Raw genomic sequence first — 22362 nt, 5'->3', positions numbered from 1 at the left:
TATTAAAGTTCCCAGACAAAAAATTACAATTAAACTCACAATTTTAAACACTTCAATTCAGTATATTGTAAATGCATTTATTATTCACTGGTTTATAATTAGAAAAAAAAAATTAAAAAAACTAGGCAGTATTTTCCAGCTACTGGCTGTTTTCTACACCACTGCTTACTGTAAATGCAATGCTTATTCATTCACTGGGTTTTAAAGGCTATTTTCGCTGATAAGTAAAAATCTGCTGAAGTAAATCCACATGAACATGTAAAATAACAATAGAACTCATTGTTTCTCTGTTTATGAAATTAAAACACAGTGAAATTGCTCAAAACATCAAAGTAGTGAAATTAAATGTCAGCGGAAATAATTTGTTTCACAGTAAATACACATATTCACGAGGCAAGTAACTCAACAAACGAACCTTGGCAAAAACACACTGATCACGCTCAAATATCAAAATAATAAAATAAAATTACTGAGAAAATAAATACAATAATTGTATTCATTGTTATGCAAAAATAGCTTGGAGAACCCCTACTCTCTAAATGCCCTGGAGAGAACCCAGGTCTGTGCACATTCTCAACATTTAATCTGTTTTGCCTATTAAACAACGTCAGTCCTATTTTAAGGAATATCTTGTAAATGTGACAAACACGCCATGAGATTCAGCTGATTCAAACATGTTTTCTCAAAACTTGATTGATGCTTACTAGAATCATATGAATGATAAAACTCTAACCTGCAAAAACACTGCGGTAATTCACCCGAGCCATAGAGAGGCCATAAAAATGGTGTGTTGCCATAGCGACCAAGTGAACGAAGAAAGTGATGTGTTGCTTTAAGTCCCTGTGATAAAACAAGAAGGATAAATCTCTTTTGAAAGATGAAGAGATTTCTCAGGGATTGCATATGATTTAACAAATAAATGTACTTTGTCATTAAGTGATAGCAATTCAAATTTCTACAATACTCATTAACAATCTGATCTTATTATAATCATGCACCCAGTCATCAAATTCCCGCTAAACACTAATAGGTCACATGTGTAAAATACTGGATTATTCACAAGAGTGAAAAAAAAAAAATCCTGATATTCATTACCTCAACAGTTGGTGTTTGGTCTGTAACCATAGCGATGGAATGTTGTACAAAATGCTGGAGGTTTGGAGTCAACTTTCTAGTTCTGAGAAATTCAACAAATGGTTTGTCCAGATATTCTAGAATACAAATGACAGTGACATACATCACTGATTAATAAAACCATCCTCATTGCATAGAAATGATCATGTCGGAGTCAAAGCAGGAGTCTGATGCTTCTAGAATTTGTCACACATTCTGATCTTCATTTGCCAAGCAGCCTACATCACTGCCATATTAGTTAATTTCTAAAATTTTATTTTCATACCACATTGTATGATATCCTTTACAAGGTTTAATTTCTTCCTTGTTGTTTTCAGAAGTGCCATCACTACTTTACTCTTACATGTATATCCTGACAATTCCTCTCTGAATCATTCTCCATCTTTCATTCTATCCTGCTTTATTCTGACTTTTCTAAAAACGTCTAGGCTTGGTCTCTTTGATGTAGAAAAACAAAACAAAACAAAAACAGCAATGTAGTTGGTACTGTACCAACAAAAATGAAAAGTCAATGTCTGTTCACATGTACCGGTACTAATTTTTTTTTGTTTTTAGCCACCCCCCCAAAAAAAAACAACAAAAAACTGTAAAACAAAAAAAAAAAACTAGGCAATATTCTATTCAAAGTAGGTAATTGTTTTAACCGGCTACTGACTGTTTTCTACACTACTTTTTGACTTGCTCTAAAATGTGGCCAACATAGATTCCAAATTCTAAGCCTTATTACCGGTTCTACCCCTGGTTAACGAAAGTTTCACTCAAGCCAAAAACACTTCTTACGTATGGAATTACCGGTATATCATGGACAAAACCAAGTCACTCTCACCTTCATATTGCTCTGTGTGGCTCTCATAGGATAAAGAAAACTCGATAAACTTCATCAGCATTCTTTTTTCCAGCATACTGACAAATTTACTGCTGAAAACATCTGACCTTGAACAAGGCACCTGAAAATGAAAACAAAATTCTTTGTCACAGTTGAAGTATGAGAAATTTCATACATCTAAGGTACAAGGCATCAGGAACATGTTTGTAGTCTCACCTGTTCTATCCTGTCATTGAGGTACGTTAGTATACTTGTAACACACTTGAATTCAGCATATCTACTAATATTGGATGAGATCAGTAACTCAACCAACGAACCCCGTGAAAATAGCATCTGTGAAAATAAATCAACATCAGGATTACTAAATATCCATAAATTTTTTAATCTGGATACTGATGAAGGGGAAATGCATGCCGAAATCATTTTAAAATATGAAAATTTATAAATATCTAAAGTTTAGACAGGATTCCAGTTTAAAATAGTTTGAAAGATTAGCTGCAATGTACTGGTACATTCAAACAAAAATACAGAAAATAATATGCATAACCGGATAAGTGACTTTCCATTCATCGTGGCCTGTGTACCTGCAGAAAGCGTGCGATGGGGATAAACTAGTGAGGCGCTAAATTTGCAGTTATTGAAATATAACGATTTACAGCGTACCTTAGGCGCTATGTCTATGTTAAATCTTCTCCAGTCACGCTTGAAATCCTCCAATGTAAATTCTCTCGTCTTTGTATTTGCTTCCTTCACTTCTTCACACTTTATTGCACTTGGTTCTGGAGTAGATTCAGCATCTGTCACATCCGGAGCAGTTTTATCACTTTGCTCTGCACATGTGCCATTACTGTCAAAGTCCTTAGATTGACCATTAGATTTAGTCTGTTCACTTTCATGTTCATTACTTTTCTCTTCTGCAGCATTCACTGAAGTCGTTTCCACAGCAACATCTTGTTCACCATGTTTCTCATCAGTGTCCTCCGAAGAGGCTTCAAATTCAAAATGTACAGAACTCTCGCCCATGGTAACCTGTTCGGAATCTTCTGGAATGATGGGACAAGGTTCAGGCTCAACTGCTAAGCACGGTTCAACTTCCGACACTTCTGGGTTTTCATTTTTCTCCCTGACAAGAAAATAATAAACATGTTCTCCCTTGAAAATATGCATAGAGTATCAGACAATTTGCATAACAATTGAGTATGTTAATGATATCTATTGTATTCATTGTTATGCTAAATTGGTTTTATTGTTTATTCAAAATAAAACAGTTGAGAATTCCTACTCAATGCTCTGGGGAGAACACAGAACAATGGTGACTGGAAGAGTATCGAAATCTTGCGAGGTTCTGCCCAAGCAATAGCAAAGAGTTTTGGAGACCAGATCACACAAGAATCCTTGATAATGGTTGTGTGTTTTCCAGTTTGAAAATTTTCACCTTTCACGGATGAAATCTTCACACATGTTGAATGTCACTAAACAGCTGGACTTGACAGCAACAAGTGTCCACTTATTTAGAGCTCAATATGAGCCCTACACGGGCCTTTAAGGAACGTTGAACTTTGAGCCAATTTTAAATGTTATATGCATTTTTTTAATTTCATAATCACTAACAAAGCCAGACAAAATATGAATTTGTGACACCATGATATCCATATGTGAATTAAACAAGATAAGAGGGGAATTCACTAAATTTGTGAAAAAAATGAAAATATATAATTAGCTGAACATTTGACACAGTATTGGGATTCACATCAATCACAATATAGGAGTTTTCAGCATATTTCACTGAGCTAACTTTCATGATATGGATATGTAGATCTACACATTATAGCAATCAATGCAAAAACAAGTCATTGTCAATGACACGTTCCCGTTCCGTTCATATTTGAGTGACATATACATTCAAAGCAGATCATGATCGAAATGCACCTGCATATGTACAACAGATTTTACTAAATCTGAACAAAATCCATCCATGCATGACTGAGATCCGGTTCCGGAATTGTGAAAATACGTGATTTTGATGCATTTTCGGCCTTAAAATGGCCATCATTCAGCTATTGTTAAGCGGATCATGAAACAAATGCACATACATGTATCTATTTGTGACATGATGTACCATGTGTGTGTGAAGTTTGAACTTGATCAATCCAGACATGTCTCGGATACGGATCCAGAACTGAATTCTTTAAAACAAAATGGCTGCCAGTCGGCCATTTCGAACTAGATCCAAAAAAAAATGACGTGCATCAAGGTCCTATTATGTTTAATGTATGTACCAAATTTGAACAAAACAAGTCATGAATGACACTGCTTTCGCTAGTTGTCATTCTAAAGTTGCATGGACATAAATTGGCAAACATGATTTCTATGGCATTTTAGTACCGGTATGTTTTTGTAATACATGTAGTTCCAGTGCCTTTGCTTTCTGAGAATAAAATCTGGCTCTGCACCTGAAAAAAAAAAAGAACATTTAGTCAAAAGTAAGCAGAGGTTGTAGCATATGTGCTCCCATTGGCTGTTAGATTTAATTAAAAAAGATATTTGAGTCTTTTTAGTACGAAAAAATATTACTTAATAAATTTATACCAGCCAGAAAGAAATTGCAGTTCACACTGTACTATTTTAAACATGTTCTACGAAAGTCTAGGATGAACTAATTCAACAGTTTCCACTCTCCAAAGTTGTCAAATTAATATTCACAGGATTCTGCAAAAATAAAATTTTAAGAATGTGCAAAAAGCCAGAGTACTTGTGCCGAAAATTTCACTTGAGCTGTACCAAATGGATGCCAAGCTATCAAAAGTAATAAAAAAAACTATTGAGAAAAATACAAAAAAATACATTTAATATAAAAACAGATAGAAGTGCATAAAAAACTAATCAGCAGAGGTAGTGATCATGCAACCTAAGTGTATGTCAAATTTCCTTTGAACTGGATTGCATTGTCTCAGATTGGCTGCTAATTTGCATATTAATTTGCATACTAATTAACATATTGTAGTTGTATTAAAATATTATATAAAATAATATCCGGAGTTTTGAAAAAAAAAAAATTTAATATTAAGTCAACATCATTAAAATTGAGGATTACGTGAATTTGACCCCCTCCCTAATATTATTTCACATATCCCTTAAAAACATGGCCGCCGTTAAATCCGTCTCAATCGAGGTCCGTAATTTATTTTCCTGCTCATAATGGAGATAAATTATGGTAGCTAAACATTGAAATTGCTACCCTGACTTCAGTACCGAAATAAATAGCTGATTGGGAAAATGTGTCTCTGTTGACAGAGGTTCGATTTACTGATAAACTTCCAACACCGCATGGAGCTCCCGGTCACGAGTGCAATAACGCACTCGGGTATCATATTTACTTCAAAAGTAATTTAAAAGTGATGATAGATTCATTGATATTGAATTAAAGTACTTTTCAATTTCATCATTGCTTTCAAGCAGTCACGGTTGGCCGAACTTGACTTGTGTTTTCTCGATAATTCTAGTCTAATGTGTCGTCACGAAACCATGTTTCAATCTGCTGCAGTTGCCAATGAACACCGGAAATAGCAATCGTACATAACAGAATCACGATCAGCGTGTTCTAAACTTTTACGTTTTTATTATTCCAGTATTTTATATGCCAAACGTTATTCCCAAGCCTCCTAAATGACGAGATAAACTTTCGATTTACACGTTTCATAACCAGTTCTTGAACTAATAGCAGGACTGTTTTTCTGGCAAAATGTGACACTGTGCGATCGCTAGTTTCTCACTAAAGTCAGGACACAAAAGGATAAATCAAAGTTCATAATAAATACCATAAGCACAGTTTCTTACCTTTGAGATAGAATTTAATCTATGTAAGCCTTGTGCAAAGAAAGATACAGCCCGGAATAAAATATCCTCAGACGAAATTGCCGCCGATTTCCTCAGCGGTTGGACTGGCGCATGCGCAATACGGTATGCCAGTTCTCTTGCGAGATGTCGTTAAAACTCGGATTTTTCCGGCAAATTTCGGCATTTGTATTAGTAAAATGTAGAAAATCACAGAAAAACAATGAAACTTTGGCGAATCAAAAAAATACTTGGCGTGCATATGTATGACATTGAGATATACATTTGCACCAATTTGGAAAAAAATTGGACAGAGCATATCAAAGTTATAAGAGGTAAAAGACGGACAAACGGACGGACGGATGGACAGAACCCAATCTATAAGCCTTCGGCAGACTTCGTCTGCGAAGGCTAATCAGTCTATGCATAACTGAGATCCGGGTCCGGAATGGTGAAAATGTGCGATTTCAATGCATTTTCGGCCTTAAAGCAGCCGCCATTTGGCTATCGTTAATGAGATCATGAAACAAATGCACATACATATTTGTGACATGATGTACCTTGTGTGTGTGAAGTTTGAACTCGATCAATCCAGGCATGTCTCAGATACGGATCAAGAACTAAATTTTTTAAAACAAAATGGCCGCCAGTCGGCCATTTCGAACTTGATCCGGAAAAAAAAATGACGCGCATCAAGGTCGTATTATGTTTAATGTATGTACCAAATTTGAACAAAATCCGTCCATGCATAACTGAGATCCAGGTCCGGAATGGTGAAAATGTGCGATTTCAATGCATTTTCGGCCTTAAAGCGGCCCCCATTTGGTTATCGTTAATGAGATCATGAAACAAATGCACATACATATTTGTGACATGATGTACCTTGTGTGTGTGAAGTTTGAACTCGATCAATTCAGGCATGTCTCAGATACGGATCCAGAACTGAATTCTTTAAAACAAAATGGCCGCCAGTCGGCCATTCCAAACCCGATCATCCCAAAAATCAAAGAAAGCTTAGAAAGAACTCCCATGTGCTGAGAGTATTGGAAACACATTAAATATAATTCGAAATTACTTAGCTGAAAACTAATTATGCAAATCAGAAAATTAATATTACCAGATTTGAGTGTAAAACTAATGAGGTCTGCGCAATGTAACAGAAAATCTATGTCTCCAAGTTTAATTGAAATGTGATTAGAACCAAAAAATTATGAATTATTATGCTTATTAGGGAATTAATATGAACAGATTTTGACCCCAAACTAATTAGGTTTGTACATTGTCCTAGAGCATCTTTGTACTAAGTTTCATTGAAATGGAATAATTAGTACTCCAAAATTTTGACCCCTCTAAAAATTCGACCGCCTATTTATTTGCCGGGTTTCGGTGTTTTATTTACCTCCAAATTTTCGACTCCACTAAAAATTGCCGACTCATTCTTATTCGAAAATTGCGACCAGTTTTAGTTTTCCCCCAAACGAAAAAAAAAACGATGTGAGCGTTCAAACGGGACCTTCCTCGAAGGCATGAATCCGGGTTTCTGATTGACTGAGAGATTTTTATTTTATTGGTAACGAAAATATATTCTAAATAAACGAAGTTTCAAATAAAAACGAACACAAAAATCTCGGCATGCTGCGTTTCTGAATTGTTGATTATTACTGTACTCAGTAGTGATTATAATAATGTACACAAAATAAATTTGTTGAATGGTTATGAAATACAAATAAAAGTCAACTTAGTTTCATCGTAAGCGAATGATTCCGGTCTCGTATAAACGTTTGATGCTGTAGGATATCCGCCATGTTCTCTTAGGTCAAATAGGTCAAATCGCTAATTAACCAATCAAAAAGCTGGATGATGCCAACGTGTTCAAATTACCATAGCTTATTTAAATATGTTAATGTTATTGAACGCAATGCGGAAGAGATTGATGTTGTAGTACGATATTTTGGCTTGGATTTTGATGCGAAAACGGCATGATTTTTTTTAAATAAAAAAATTTGTTGTTTTTAAAAAATAAACTGGTCATCTGAAGAATAATTTAACATTGTTCACAGTGATAACAGCTCATTCTCGAAAGGAAGCTTACCCGCTCACGCTAGTCACGATAAAAATCATACAAGTGTACTCTTGAATAGACAGACGTCAATGACTACGGTAAAACTTACTCTATTTTAGCCGGCAGGATTGATTGAAATGTCCGAAAAATGACGCCAAAATACACCTTAAAAGTCCCATTTTATTTTCTTAAATCCCATTTTATTTTTTAATCCAAGGGCGAATTTACGGCAGAATTTGGTCCCTCAAATAAGGGACACGTGAGCTTTGATTCTAACCGTATACATTGCACTGGGTCGGGGAGATAGTTTGCTAAACTTCCATGTATCTTTTGTCCAATGGGTAACTGTACTTCGAACATTCGCAAGTTTTCCTAGGTAGTGCGAGACAGCTTTGTCTTTTGACCTATTAGTTTTGTGCTGACCTCTTCTCCGCGTCTTGATGTTTTGTTTTGCTTGTCATAATACTCACTGATTGATGACTTTGTTTAGATTTTGAGTTACAACTCGGCCACGACCTTCGCTTTTACCGTGAAACATGAGAAAGTTTACGTCAATTGATGGACATTGCATTTTTTAAAAACTAATGAAGCACACTGTCTATCATCCCAATTTTTTCATTTGCTGATTTCTATTCTGAAAAATTCGACCGTCCGAAAATGCACCTTAATTTTGACTCTAAAAACACGTCACATTTCTAACACCAATTATTTAAAACCGGTCGAAATTTTAAAGTTTTTACGGTACTTTAGATATCAGTGTGAAAGCTTAAAATTGGTTAATTATGCAAATTAGGTAATTAATATGTACAGATTTTAACCCACAATTATTCAGGTCTGTCTATTGTCCTACAGCATCCATGTACATTCATTGATATGTGATGTATAGTACCTGAGATATCAGTGTGAAAGTTGGTTAATTATGCAAATTGGGTGATTAATATGCACAAATATTTACCGGAAACTAATTGGGTCTGCATAATTCTAGATTCATTGAAATGTGATGATTAGTACTTTAGATATCAGTAGAAAAGCTGAAAATTAATTATGCAAATTAGGTAATTAATATGCACAATTATTTACCTTAAAACTAATCAGGTCTCTGCATAGTCCTAAAGGATCTATGTACCAAGTTTCATTGAAATGCGATGATTAGTACTTGAGATACCCGTGGAAAAGCTGAAAATTAACTAATTATGCAAATTAGGTGATTAATATGCACAAATATTTATCGAAAACAATCAATCTCTGCATAGTCCTTGAGTATGTAAGTACCAAGTTTCATTGAAATGTAATGCTAACTACTTATATCAAATGCTGAAAATTAATTAATTATGCAAATTAGGTAATTATATATGTACTGATATTACCATAAAAACTATCAGGTCTGTGCAGTGTCGTATGACATCTATGTACCAAGTTTCATTGAAATGTGATGATTAGTACTTGAGATATCAGTGGAAAAACCGAAAATTGACTAATCATTATGCAAATTAGGTAATTAGTATCCACGGATTATTACCAAAAACTAATCAAAACCTAGCATTAGTTCAGAGCATCTATGTACCAAGTTTCATCAAAATCCAATGAGTGGTTGTTTAGATATCAGTGGAACAGTCATGGAACCACTAAAAAATAGCTAATTATCATGCAAATTAGGTAATTAACATGCACGGATTTTTACTAAAAATTAATCAAATCTGCGCATATGTTCAGAGCATCTATGTACCAAGTTTCATCAAAATCCAATGAGTGGTTCTTTAGATATCAGTGGAACAGTCATAGAACAGCTAAAAATTAGCTAATTATAATGCAAATTAGGTAATTAACGAGCATGGATTTTTACCAAAACCTAATCAAATCTGCGCATTGGCCCAGAGCATCTATGCACCAAGTTTCATCAAAACCCAATGTATGGTTCTTGAGATAGCAGTGGAACAGTCGGACACACATACACACATACACACACACATACACACATACACACATACACACATACACACATATACACATACACACATACAGACACACTAACTGCAAAGACTCCCATTTTGTGCTTCGCACATGGGAGTCAAAAATGACGTGCACCAAGGTCCTATTATGTTTAATGTATGTATCGAATTTGAATAAAATCCGTCCATGCATAACTGAGATCCGGGTCCGGAATGGTGAAAATGTGCAATTTTGATGCATTTTCAGCCTTAAAATGGCCGCTATTCGGCTATCGTTAATCGGATCATGAAAAAAATGCATGTGCATATGTCCCATATAATGTGTGATGTATGAGTGAAGTTTGAACTTAATCGGTCCATGCATGTTCGAGATACAGGTGATCACGGACGCACGGACGCACACAGGGCAAAACATAAGTCCCCGTTTTCGGACTACGTCCGAACGGGGACTAAAAAGTTTAAAATAAACACCCCAACAATTTGTCTAACAAAAAAACTATTGTTACTTACTTGATGTAAGAATGGACTTCTATGTTACTGATCGTCTTGCCCTGTGACGGCATATGGACCAAGTTTTCACCATCCTCAACTTCAGAATTACTAAGATCTACTTCCTTTGTTTCTTCATTTTCTTCTGCCTCCTATCAGGAAAGATATTACCATATAAATTACACTCACTTTAATACATGACCATGAATGTCAAGTTCAATGTACACATACCAAACATGTAAAGCTTGTTTGTTTAACCTTTGAATATTAAAAATTGTTGTCACCAGTCATGAAATAAATCTGCGTAATTTGTTGTACCACCTTTTCAAAATTTTGGATCAAAACATGGCCGCAACTCTGAAACAGTTTACTTTGACTGATGAGCATGATCACATTTACTATTTTCAAAGCTTTTTTTTAATTAACACATCAAACCAAACCAAGCCACACTAACACTTGCCAGCTGAATGAAAAGAAGTGTGAAGCTTGATTTGGTTTGCGGGGGAACATTGAAACAAATAAACATTTTAATAGTAATGCACTACATTGAAATTCCAGGCAATTATCACTAAACTCAAGATAGACCAACCGAGACTGATAAAATCACTTTGAAATTAATTTTGCTGTGAATACGGCACTCAGGAGATGTTGGTACTGTGAGGCAGTGCTTGAAAAGTCATACAACAACATCCATAACAAACAACCAATTCCATCCATGGAAAACGATGAGTCACAACAAAGTTTATTGGTAAAATGAAACTCAGAGACCAAAGACACACATAACTTCCATAATCAGCAAAATGGTTTAAAATTACAAGAAAAGTTGCTCACATGATGAGTTTTAGTGGTATAAGTTGTTTATAGATAAGCTTTTGCAGGAAGGCTGGCAACCTTGAAAAGATTGGCATTTCCCCTTTGCAAATATAAGTAAGTAATTATCATAATAAAAGACATAAACAAAACTGTTATGATAATGTAAGACAATCTTTCAGAACAATTAGTGTACAATACATTATTTTCATGGAATATAGCATGCCAGTGCTTATTGTAAACTTTTATTATTCAATGGGTTTTAAATTTACAGTGAACCTGTAAAAACACAATGGAACTTGTTGTTTTAACTGAGAAAATCTGCATTTTCAAAACCCAGTGAATATCAAAATAATGAAATTAAATATTTGAAGAATTGATGATTTCACAGATTTTACATTTTATTTAATTTACTTTCAGCGATTCTGATGAGTGAGTACGGTACCATATGTACCAATGAATTTCTGATTTTCAAATTTATTCTTTCAGGAAAAGTTAGCGAAAACAATCCGCAGTAATCTAACAAGACAATAAGATTTTGACTGACCTTGTTTCTTTCAATCCATTTCTCCAGTCCATCAAAGTTAAATGTAGCCCAGTCACTCCCATAGTAGTCATTCCTAAAACATATAAACATGTAAATATGTGTAAGACTTTTATAGCGTAACTTTCACATATTACAAAATGTCAAAACAATGTAAACGTTTATATTATGTACTTTCAGTTATACATGTACATGTAATTGTGAAGCAAATTACAACCAAACACTGAACAGCATGTTTGTTTTATATACAAGGAGTTGCATGTAATACATAAGATACTGATACCGATACCAATACTTATTTTTGTGTTATGTTTTTCATAGCTATGTCTCATTTGGTAGTTGAATCAAGGCATATATATATATACTGTGAAACGTGTCTTTTTAGCTCACTAATTCAAGATGTCGCTAATTTAAAATAAAGTATATTCTCACAATGAGATTTTTAACACTTTAGCTAAATTAAGATTCTGTTAATTCATGTATTGAGTCAAATTCGCTAAAATGGCATGTAGCTATTTAAACATGTTTTACAGTATACAAAGCAGAATTTGAAATGGTCAACCTGTCAACAAACACGCTGCTCAAATCTGAATAAGTCACAATCATTTTTACTCAAAAAATTTGTCTTTTTTCGTCCCGATCTTCTGAAGGAAAGTGCGAACTATAAGCAAGACTATTTTGTGAATTTGTGATGAAAAGAGGGAACTGGTGGTGAAAAGGTTGACAAGGCTTGTCGCGTACAATTGAGTGATTCAAACTTTTCTGAAAATTGTTCAGATGGGAATGACTGCACATCTTTTATAATGCAGAACATGAAATCGCGTGCAAATTTCAACCATGGACATCAAAAGAAACGTTAGATGATTAGTTTACCTATCAATGTGCAGAACACCTTGACCAATTCTTGCTAAAGCTGCAGCCAATATACTCTCTGGAACACCTGCAAGAAGAAACAAGAAAGCCATCAGAGATGTTATAATATAAAGAAAATGGTTATAGGTTATTATAATATAATCCTTAATAATTGTTCATAATTGAATTGGACATGGTAGATTACCTTTATCTTTATAGCACAGCTTTATAGCTTGTAGCACAGTGTTCCAGATAAGATATTAATGCATTTTTAATGAGGTCATTAATTAAATATGTTAATCAGATCCAGTATGCAATGTATTCAGTATAATATTGTGTGAATGTCTTTACAATTTTCACGATGCAATCTGCAAAATTAGGCGAGGGTTCTCCGAACCCGCCTATTCACATAGTTCATACCCACCATAGACTCCGGTCAGTCAAAATGACTATTTTGAACTGTAGGCCTTAATCAGCGATTCTGCCGGTGACGGAGAGATAGAATCCAGGTCAGGGGAAGCCCCATGACCTCAAGATTCTTTTACCCCTTACGTCACGAACCCACGTGACCGAGGCCACCTGGCAGCGCCACAGGTAGCCGTCCTTCACTCTGGTTCCTTTCTCTCCGCCTCGAGGACTTAGACCAACGTGACGGAAAGAGTGGGGAGGTTGGGGGGGACCCGGAGTCTATGGTGGGTATGAAATATGTGAATAGGCGGGTTCGGAGAACCCTCGCCTAAATTCACTACGTTCAATTACCCACCATAGACTCCGGTCAGTCAAAATGACTATTTTGAACTGTAGGCAGAGTCAGACACAGATAGGTGGCGGGTTTTTCCGAGCAAACAGAAAAAAAAGGAGAATGATGAAAGACTTTCCCCCAGTCCGGGATGAAAAACAAACCCAAAAACCTAAGTTAAGACCCAAGAAGGGTGGTGTCTTACCATGCCTGTGCTGTCCCAGAAGCAAGAAGCCAATGCTGCTGTGGTGACAGGGTTCGGTGTGCCCGAGAAAGCTAGACCCAAGCCGAACTCGGGGGTGATAAGCTTGAAGTAGGACCGAAACAGTTCGCATGAGGGCGTAGGTCGACAGAAGCGAAACCTGGGAGCTTCCAGGAAGTGCTAGTGGAACAGACAATCTGCCCGCAAAAATGCAGAGACTGACTTATCGCCTATGCGCAGAGGCCCCTGCAGTCGTTCGGGCTGGGTCAGCAAACAAGGCCTGACATGCTACGACGGGGCCTAACCTGAAGAGACCCTGCTCAATAGATTGGGTGTGTCCTAGGTAGTAGTTGATGAAGACGTTCTGCGTTCTCCAGAAGCCTGCCCTCAGAATGTGTTTGAGGGGGGCACCTGACGCTAGCGCTAGTGAGTTAGCAATCGCACGGACCTCATGTTCTTGTACTTGGTGTCTCTGCAAGGTCTGTGTTGAGGAGGATAGCGTATTATAGACCTCCAGTACAGTCGCAGTAATCCACCTGGGGATGGAAGTCAGGGAAACCGGCTTATCCCGCTTGTCAGGGCCGTAACACAAAAACATGTGTTTGGTTCCCCGTCTAGAAAACCTGGTACGGTTCTCGTAGCAACTCAGCGCTTGGACCGGGCAGAGAAGCAATTCCTCCTGATCCTCCGGACTGACAATATTTGCCAGCCGGGGGATGACGATCGGTTGAGGATCGTGTCCTGGGATTTGGTTCTTGGCGAGAACCCGATTCGTGTCTTAGTACAACTTGATCGCCCATAAAAGCGGCACAACCGTCCGCAAAGGATAGTGCGCGCCTAGCTTTGACCGGCGCCTACCTGAGGCGAGGGCCAGTAGGAAGACTATTTTCCACATCAAAAAATTGAGTGGTGCTGATTGGAGAGGCTCAAAAGGCGGTCTGCTTAGAGCAGACAACACAGCTGACAAGTCCCAGTTGGGCAGTTCCCTTGCATGGGGTCTCAGCGTCTGGAAAGCAGTAAATAGTCTCCTAATAGTGGGACAATCGGTTAGTCTTGTTCCCGTACGTTTGAATGGTGGGGCACAAGGCTGACCTGTAGCCAACGATCGCTGCGTAGGACAAACCCACTTCGTCAAACAGGTGGACGAAGGAGCCTGCTACCTGGCCAATAGAGGGACGGTATCGATCAATCTCCCTTCCGCTACACTAACCAGTGTATGCTCGCAGCCTAGAAATGTAGGCTGCATTGGTGGAATCCCAGTTCGCCCTGGCCAGGACGTTGGCAGCCCGCTCAGATAAAGCTTTCGTATGTGCGGGTCTAATGAGAGCCTCTATGCAGGTAAGTGATACCCGCTGGGCTCGTGGTAGTGCGCCGTCTGGTTGGGACGGCATGTCCGGTAAGTCCGGAAGCACTGCTGGTGTTTCGACTATCATTTCCGACAGAAGTGGAAACTAGGCCCTGTTTGGCCAATTGGGTGCGACCAATGATAATATGCAGGTGTGCACCTGTCGAAGTCTTCTCCGGTGCCCGGTGGACTAGCGGGAAGGGAGGAAAAGCGTACACAACTAAGTGGATCCGCGGGGTAGCAAAGTGACCCTGGTCCAGGCTCCTTGAGTCAGCAGGAGTGTTACGTACGTCGGGAGCTTGGTGTTCCGGGGTGCGGCAAACGGTCTAACCCTGGACCGTCCACAGCCGAAACAGCCTGGAGGCTACCCACTGGGGTATCAGCCACTCCGTGTTCTGGAGACGGAGTTGCCCTGAAAGGGCGTCGCCAGACTGTTCCTCACCCCTGGAAGGTGGTGTGCGGTTAGCTCCACATTGTATTCCAGGCACCAAAGGAGGATTTTGCTCCGCTAGAACTGACAACGATGGGGAATGCGTCCCCCCCTCCTTCTTGAAGGAGACCACCGCTGCGTTGTCTGTGCGGAGCAGGACTCTGTGGTCTCAAACTACGGGTAGAAAGCGTGGTAGTGCTAAGTACACTGCTCACAGTTCGAGCCGGTTGTTATGGTGGTCCCAAAACTATGCGGGAGCCATATCCTTGGGCTTGTTCGTCCAATAGATGCGCTCCCCAACCCTGGGGGGAGGCATTTGTTACCAGAGTCATACCTGCGGCGAGCGGGTCCAAGGGGGCCCCTCTGCCCGAAGTTGGTCAGTGACGACCACCAGGGCAGGGCTTCCTTCACTTGGTCCGAGATCGAAACCTGCCTATCTAGTTCCCATAGGAGAGCTTGGCGTTATAACAAGCGTTATACCGGGCGGCTGCGTAGTGCGGCCTGGGGAACGATCCTTCGAACCGAGGTCATCATTCCGATGATCCGCATTAGTTCACGGAGGGACACCGAGGGAACGCTGACTAGGCATTCGGCTAGGCTGCTTAGCGCTAAGCAATATGCTTGAAATAGCTAAGCCAAGCTTACCTCTGTGTCAAAACTCCATGCCCAGGGACACCAACTGCGCGTTGGCTCGAGGTGGGACTTGTCGATTTACTAACGAGCCCAACTGGTGAAGTAAATCCTGTGTTAGCCTGATGCGTTTGGCTATTACCCCTTGCCCGGGTTGTTGGTAACCAGTAGTCTGGGTACGGATTGAGGTGTACCGACATCTGGTGAAGCAGCAGCACTACCTGTTTCATCTCTCTGGTGAACACGTAGGCCGCTGTGCCTAACCCGAACGGGGGTGGGGTGGGGGGCACCGAAGTTCGAATACTTGGCCCAGCTGGGCGATTCGAAGGAGATGGCAACTCGCTAGGTGCATCAGTACGTGCAGGTAGGCCCCGCTTAAGTCTAGCAGGGCTAGCCAGTCAAAACGGTGGATGGAGAGAAGAACCTGAATGGTGACTCCATGTGGAACCGATCGAGGGGCACGTACTGATTCAGTCTGTCTAGGTCCAAAACTGGACGCCTGCCACTTGTAGATTTGGTACTACAAACACATTTGGGTAGAAGCCTGGACTTAGTTCCGGCTGATGTACCCTGTGTATGGCGTCTTTCCCCAGCAAACTGCTAAGTACTTCCTGTCTGATTGCTTCCGCCTTGCAGGAGTCCCCTGGCAGTGCCCAACAGGGGAGACACTGACAGGGGGAAATGGAGATTTCAGCGATATGCCGTAAACGGATGTCACCACCTGGAAAGGTCCAGGTATCGGTCACCCGCCGTCTCCAAACCGGACTACACCGGCGCAATCTGTGTACGACAGGGATGTGTGGCCATGTGTTCGGCAGTTGCGAGGGTGGGGGTGCTCCCTTCCCCCATGAGGTGAGTTCCCCAAGGCCTGAAGTAGTCACTAAGTTGTGACCTGGCCACTCACCGAACATGTGCCTGTCCCCCCGGTTGCAGAGGTGAGCGTCAAACATGCTTCCCCTGCTGCCGGGTAGACGTCCGCCCAGAGAGGGTGAGGAGCCACCACCTGGCTCTTACTTCCCTGGGGGCGCGCCACTACCCTTCCCTCCCATGGAAGGGTATAGGCGCTTGCCTCCTGGCTGACTCTGGCTAGCGGACAACGCCCTAGGGCGTTGTGTTTTCTGTGCTTGGGGTGCCCTCCGCTTGCCTATGGCAGGACCAACTGGCTAGCGGATTCGATCTGAACCCTGTGATTCATTGCACTCCGAAGCTCCGAGACTGTACCCACCATTCCCTGAACAAAGAGGGTGGAGGGTGTCCAGTCTGCGTCACTGAGGTGGGGACGTACCCCGGCTCAGCTTGTCGGCGAAAACACGTGCGTCTAAGGCCGCATCTCGTAGCACAGTAGTGGCCCTGGCCAAGCGAGCCAGGCAACACTAGGGGTTGTCGCACGTAGATGTGCGGTGGCCCACCAGTAAAAATGTCGCCTGGTCTAGGAGGCTGGTGCGTTCTGCCTCCAAGGTCACCAGAGTGCTGGGCACGCATAATAATGCGCTCAAGCAACTCTGCCCTCAGGGCTAGATGGGTCGTCCTCAATTGGCAAAGACACCCATGGAACGCGACTATCCCCCTTTGCCCGGTTTGCCAAATTCATGGTACTGGGGTCTGGGGAAGGAGCCTTGGAATCTGGTTGGGGGTGTTTTGGTCTCATCCCACGCTATGGGGTCTGATCCCGAAACACACCGCCCGGGTAGCGTTTGGTCCAGTGGGAAATGTTGCCTAACGTTATCCCCACCCGGGGGCCTTAAGCATTACATCCTCCGCGGCTGACCAACGCCGCCCATCAACACCGTTTGCGTGCTCTGCGCCCCACTCCGCACTCAGACGGACAGGGGAGAGATGTGCCGACGGGGTTGCTTTGGATCCCGATGCCAGTGATCCCATAAGCGTTGAAGCAACCTTAGGTGGTCGCTTTAGGATCAAGGGTGAGGGTATATACATCGTATCACTGGGATCGATGATACTCCGCCTCACCCCAAAAGCGTGGCTCACCGAGTCATACAGATGGAAGACTCTGAGGGACCGCCCGGAGTACCGGCTGTATCCAACGCGAGTGAACTGCGTCTCCTTTAACTTAAAATATGTGAGAGGGAGCGTGTTCGACTGTGCGTCTCATGACACGGTTGGTTCCCTCTGGGGACGCCCGTGGGTCGGTAAGAAAGGAGTCAAAACCCACAGCGGAGACCGGACACAAGGATAAATTCGTTACCGTTGTACCGTTACCGCGTGACGAACCCTAGCTGGCTGAAAGTGGGGGGGGGATCAACGCGTGCCCTGCCCGGAAAGCCCTGCCCCGAGATCGGAAACTTGGCTGCCAGCACCCCGTTGGCATTCAGTGCCCGCGGATCCAGAGAAGGACCGGTGCAATTAGCCTGAGCCTCGGCCACCCCCCAAAATAGTGGGAGAGCCGTGACTGGGAACTAAGGTTCCCGGAAGAGACGTTTTTGAATGCAAACATGCTTTCGTGTCTCTTCCTGCTTGCCCACCGAGGGGACACAGTGGAGACAGCTCGCTCCGACTGCGTCTGATCTACCCGGCCTGCCAGGGACGCAATTGCCCCGACAGTCCTTCGACCAAAGCCCTCAACTCAGAGGCAAACCCGGTGCCGTGCGAGGAAGGGTCCACAAAGAGACCCGCAACGGGCCCCCATAGGAGGAAAGCCTCCAGGAGCACAGCCTCGCTGCAGCCGGTAAAATCGGGTAAACAACCGCCTGAAAAAAACAGACTGTGAGGATGCCCTCCGATCAGCGGGGGAGACCGAGAAAAATATCGGTACCTCCACCGTCGGGCCTCTTACTCGACGTCCCGGTACATGAAGTACCGGTAGCCGAGCGTGAGGACTTTCCACTCATGCAAAACACGCAACTCACTTTAACCGATTTGTTTACTAAACGGGCGACCTTGCTGTGACGCGGTCAGTCTCAGCGATCTTGATGGCTCTGAAAGAAAATCTCAGGCCTCAGAACTCCAGTGAAAAAAACACGCTTTCACGCAAAAACCCCGAAACCGCACGTAGCTACGACAAAGTATCTCGGATGCGGGTTCTATGCTGGTAAATTCTGAATATAACCACTGCACGGTCGACTCGAAACACGAGGAGACCGGAAAGAAAACGGCAGCGAGCCCTGGTGCTGTCATTACACCTATATATTGCTAAATACATTAAAAATAAAAGACGACATGCATGAGGGAAACGAATTACAGTTGTAAAAGGTGCCGCCATGAAATCAACATGTGACTACGTAGTGGCGCCGGATTTTGATTTCTTTGCTGTGAAAAATACTACACACAAAGGGGAAAACGACACGAGGGTAAAAAAAGACAAGGAAAACTTATCCTACCAGCTACCATGTCGGATGCCGAGCAGCGGCAACAACCCAAGCTATAAATCCGGACAGGAAAAAAAGCAGGCGATCCAGCAGAGCTCGCTAGATTTCATCTCCACTCGAGGCGGCAGGGTTCTCCCCAGAAAAAATGCATAGCGCCGGGGCTAATTTGCATAATAATTTGCATATCATTTACATATCTTTCCTTCATTGATTAACAGAACTTATTTACAATTATGAATATTAGTGAGCTCAGTCACAGGGCAAATATTTTTTTTAATGGAATCAACACATTATGTTTCACAATTTAGAAGAGTTTGAAACATTCTCGAAATACAAATGCTGCAGACTAAAAACACAAATAAATTATTGTTGCAATTTAATTGTTTTGTAAAACGTTGAAGGAAACTCATTCAAAACGTTAAGCCAGATTTATGTTCACGAATCTCATAATTTTATTCACCCCAAAAACATTCTCCTTCAAAAAATCGATCACGTAATTAATTGACGTATTGTTGTAATTTATTATTCGTACCATCAACTTCTAAAACGTTTACAATTACAGTAATGAGCGAACAAATAAAGCTTCAAAACGATCATCAAAGTTACGACGTGACATAACTTACTTGGCCATGTTATACACCAGTTATAGCAATAATTCCTCAACAAATTTTACTTTTTTTTTTTTTTTGATATGAAATGTAAGTAAAATCCGACTTATTTTTATCGGGAGCGATTATTTTTGATCACTTGATCGCTTCGGTAAAAAAAACCAGACCCGCCATGATGTTTGTGAAACATTAGCATGTGTCCTTTGACCCGATGGGTCAAGAATGCCATTAACCAATCAAAATGCCGCATGGTAATGCTGGTAGAACCAGAAGTTTTCCGAATGGTAGTGATCATAAAGATTACATTGCGGAAGTAAAGCGATGTCGGAGCACGATGTGTTGGCATCGATTTCAATTGACAACTGCATGATAGCTTTCGAAATAGGTGATTTGCAATTTTTAAAAGGTAAATTAGGTCTTGAAAGAAGAGTTTTTACATGATTCGCAATGATAACAGTTCAAATGTATTTTACCAAATCACGCAATAAACACGTTGTTTTTTTCTTGAGTAGCGTGAACTGATCGTGAACTCCGATTTGACCATGTTATATCGAGGTGGAATTGATTTTGAAATAATTTTAGCTTTCAATCTAAAGACTGTGTCTATCGCAGAAAGTATTTACTTACAAACAAAGAGGTGCTAATTCCACAAATTTGACTAGCCGCTACGTATCGTGCGACTAGGTCTATTGTTTATAAATTATAATCCACGACTGACAGGATGCCTGTCGGTCGGTACGTAATTATACTAACAATCAGACAATAGTCCTCGTCGGAAGCATTTCCGTGGTGGTCACTAATTTTGAGTGACGGTCGGGGCCGACCGACGTGGCGAACAAAGATTTTTCACATCTGATATTGGCATGTCAAATATGAAATCAAGCGCCGAGGTGGGAACACATAGCGCCGAGGTCCCAAGTGAAGCGCCGAGATTCACAGGTATAGCGCCGCGGACCTCAGCGCTAAAAAGCCCTGGGGAGAACCCTGGGCGGAGAGAAATTAAGAGTGAAGGACGGCTACCTGTGGCGCTGCCAGGTGGCCTCGGTCACGTGGGTTCGTGACGTAAGGGGTAAAAGAATCTTGAGGTCATGGGGCTTCCCCTGACCTGGATTCTATCTCTCCGTCACCGGCAGAATCGCTGATTAATGCCTACAGTTCAAAATAGTCATTTTGACTGACCGGAGTCTATGGTGGGTAATTGAACGTAGTGAATTAACTCCATATGAACAAACACTCAAATAAACTACCATAAGTGCTCAGAGATAATAAAAAGTGTTAGCAGCATAGTACATCTAGTAAAGGCATCCAAAATGGAATGGTCCATGTCAAAATATAATATTATTGTTTTGTAATTTTGTAAATTTGAAGTGCACAAATCTACATAAACATATTTACATTTGGTTACCCCAGTCCTCAGCTTTGGAAGGCTAAATAGTCTGTAGTATCCCTTTGAAATTTGATGACAAAAAGTTTAAATTATTATGTGCCTGATTAACATTGTGTGAGTGTTATCGAAAAAACTAACAAGTCACCATAGAGTACATGTCTAAGTGTTGTTTTTTTGTGTTTTTAAGGGAATCTCCAGAAGGTACATCCACCATCCACCACTGATTCAGGGATCTGTTGAAACAGTCAATAATCCTGACACTAAAGAAGCAGTTTTTAATTTCATCAGGAAAACATCGCTTCCTATATCACGCATTCAATGTATGGATTTTGTTCCAGCTTCATTATTCCAATGCTGTCAGTTTCATGTTTCTGTCTGTTTCATATTTTGCTCTACCTTTACACTGATACTGCCATGTATACCGACAGACGAAGCCTACATATGCATACAATATTTGATCACATGATAGAATAATGGATAGTTTCTTGTCAATTTGGAATGTCTGCCTCAAATTTCTTTTAGTTTTTTTTTTTTTTTTTGTGTGAGTTTGTCAGATTTTGGAAAATGTGAATTATCATGAAAAATAAAAATGAAAGCACTATATTAAAAACGTGATTACATCAATTTTTGTATAAAATAAATGAAGGAAAAACATTAGCCATTAGACGACATTCAATTAGTCTCTCAGTGTTACTGTACATACATGTAACATAACAAGAAAACAAATTAAATACATAAATGTAATTAAATGTACGTGCTGTAAATGAACGATTGCTGGTGTAAACAATATCATGCGATTCATGCAGAAGCAGCAAATCGCGATAGGTAAATGAAATATCTTTGATCGATTAAATCACTGCCAAACCGGAAATGGCAGTGTTGTTGTTTGAGTATGGCGTATTGAAAAGAAGCTCAAGGGATCAATAAAGGGAGAAAAACAGTGCATGAGCTGGACAGAGTATACTTTAGTATATTGCTCTGTTTATACAATAATCCAATAGAGCTTGACGAGGAACCTACCTGTTCCGATTACGATAACATCATATTCCGAAGGCAATTCGTCAGCCATTTTTTTTCTGCACGCATGCGCATTGCTTTTTTCGCCTAAATTAGAACGATACATTTGATTGGACAATTGTCCGACCGAGGCGAGAAGACGTCCAATCAATAAGTAAGTAGCTTACGTGATATTAAC

General features: G+C 40.6%; 1 protein-coding gene across 1 annotated transcript in view; it reads right to left on the bottom strand.

Moving 5' to 3' along the window:
* Window positions 1-22281, bottom strand: part of LOC102807068 (rab proteins geranylgeranyltransferase component A 2-like) — a 39017-nt gene extending 16736 nt beyond the window's left edge. The window contains exons 1-9 of the mRNA XM_085497845.1: window positions 22188-22281; window positions 12522-12588; window positions 11652-11724; window positions 10316-10446; window positions 2624-3083; window positions 2177-2293; window positions 1961-2081; window positions 1096-1211; window positions 734-840 (exon numbers count right to left, since the gene is read on the bottom strand). Coding sequence (XP_085353971.1) covers window positions 734-840; window positions 1096-1211; window positions 1961-2081; window positions 2177-2293; window positions 2624-3083; window positions 10316-10446; window positions 11652-11724; window positions 12522-12588; window positions 22188-22236 — 1241 coding nt within the window. The 5' untranslated portion in view covers window positions 22237-22281. The remainder of the gene's footprint in view (window positions 1-733; window positions 841-1095; window positions 1212-1960; window positions 2082-2176; window positions 2294-2623; window positions 3084-10315; window positions 10447-11651; window positions 11725-12521; window positions 12589-22187) is intronic.
* Window positions 22282-22362: the final 81 nt, after the last annotated feature.

Source organism: Saccoglossus kowalevskii, chromosome 4, assembly GCF_978046115.1.
Source record: "Saccoglossus kowalevskii chromosome 4, keSacKowa6.1, whole genome shotgun sequence".
In the NCBI taxonomy this organism is placed as follows: domain Eukaryota; kingdom Metazoa; phylum Hemichordata; class Enteropneusta; family Harrimaniidae; genus Saccoglossus; species Saccoglossus kowalevskii.
This window is presented reverse-complemented; position numbering and strand designations above follow the sequence as displayed.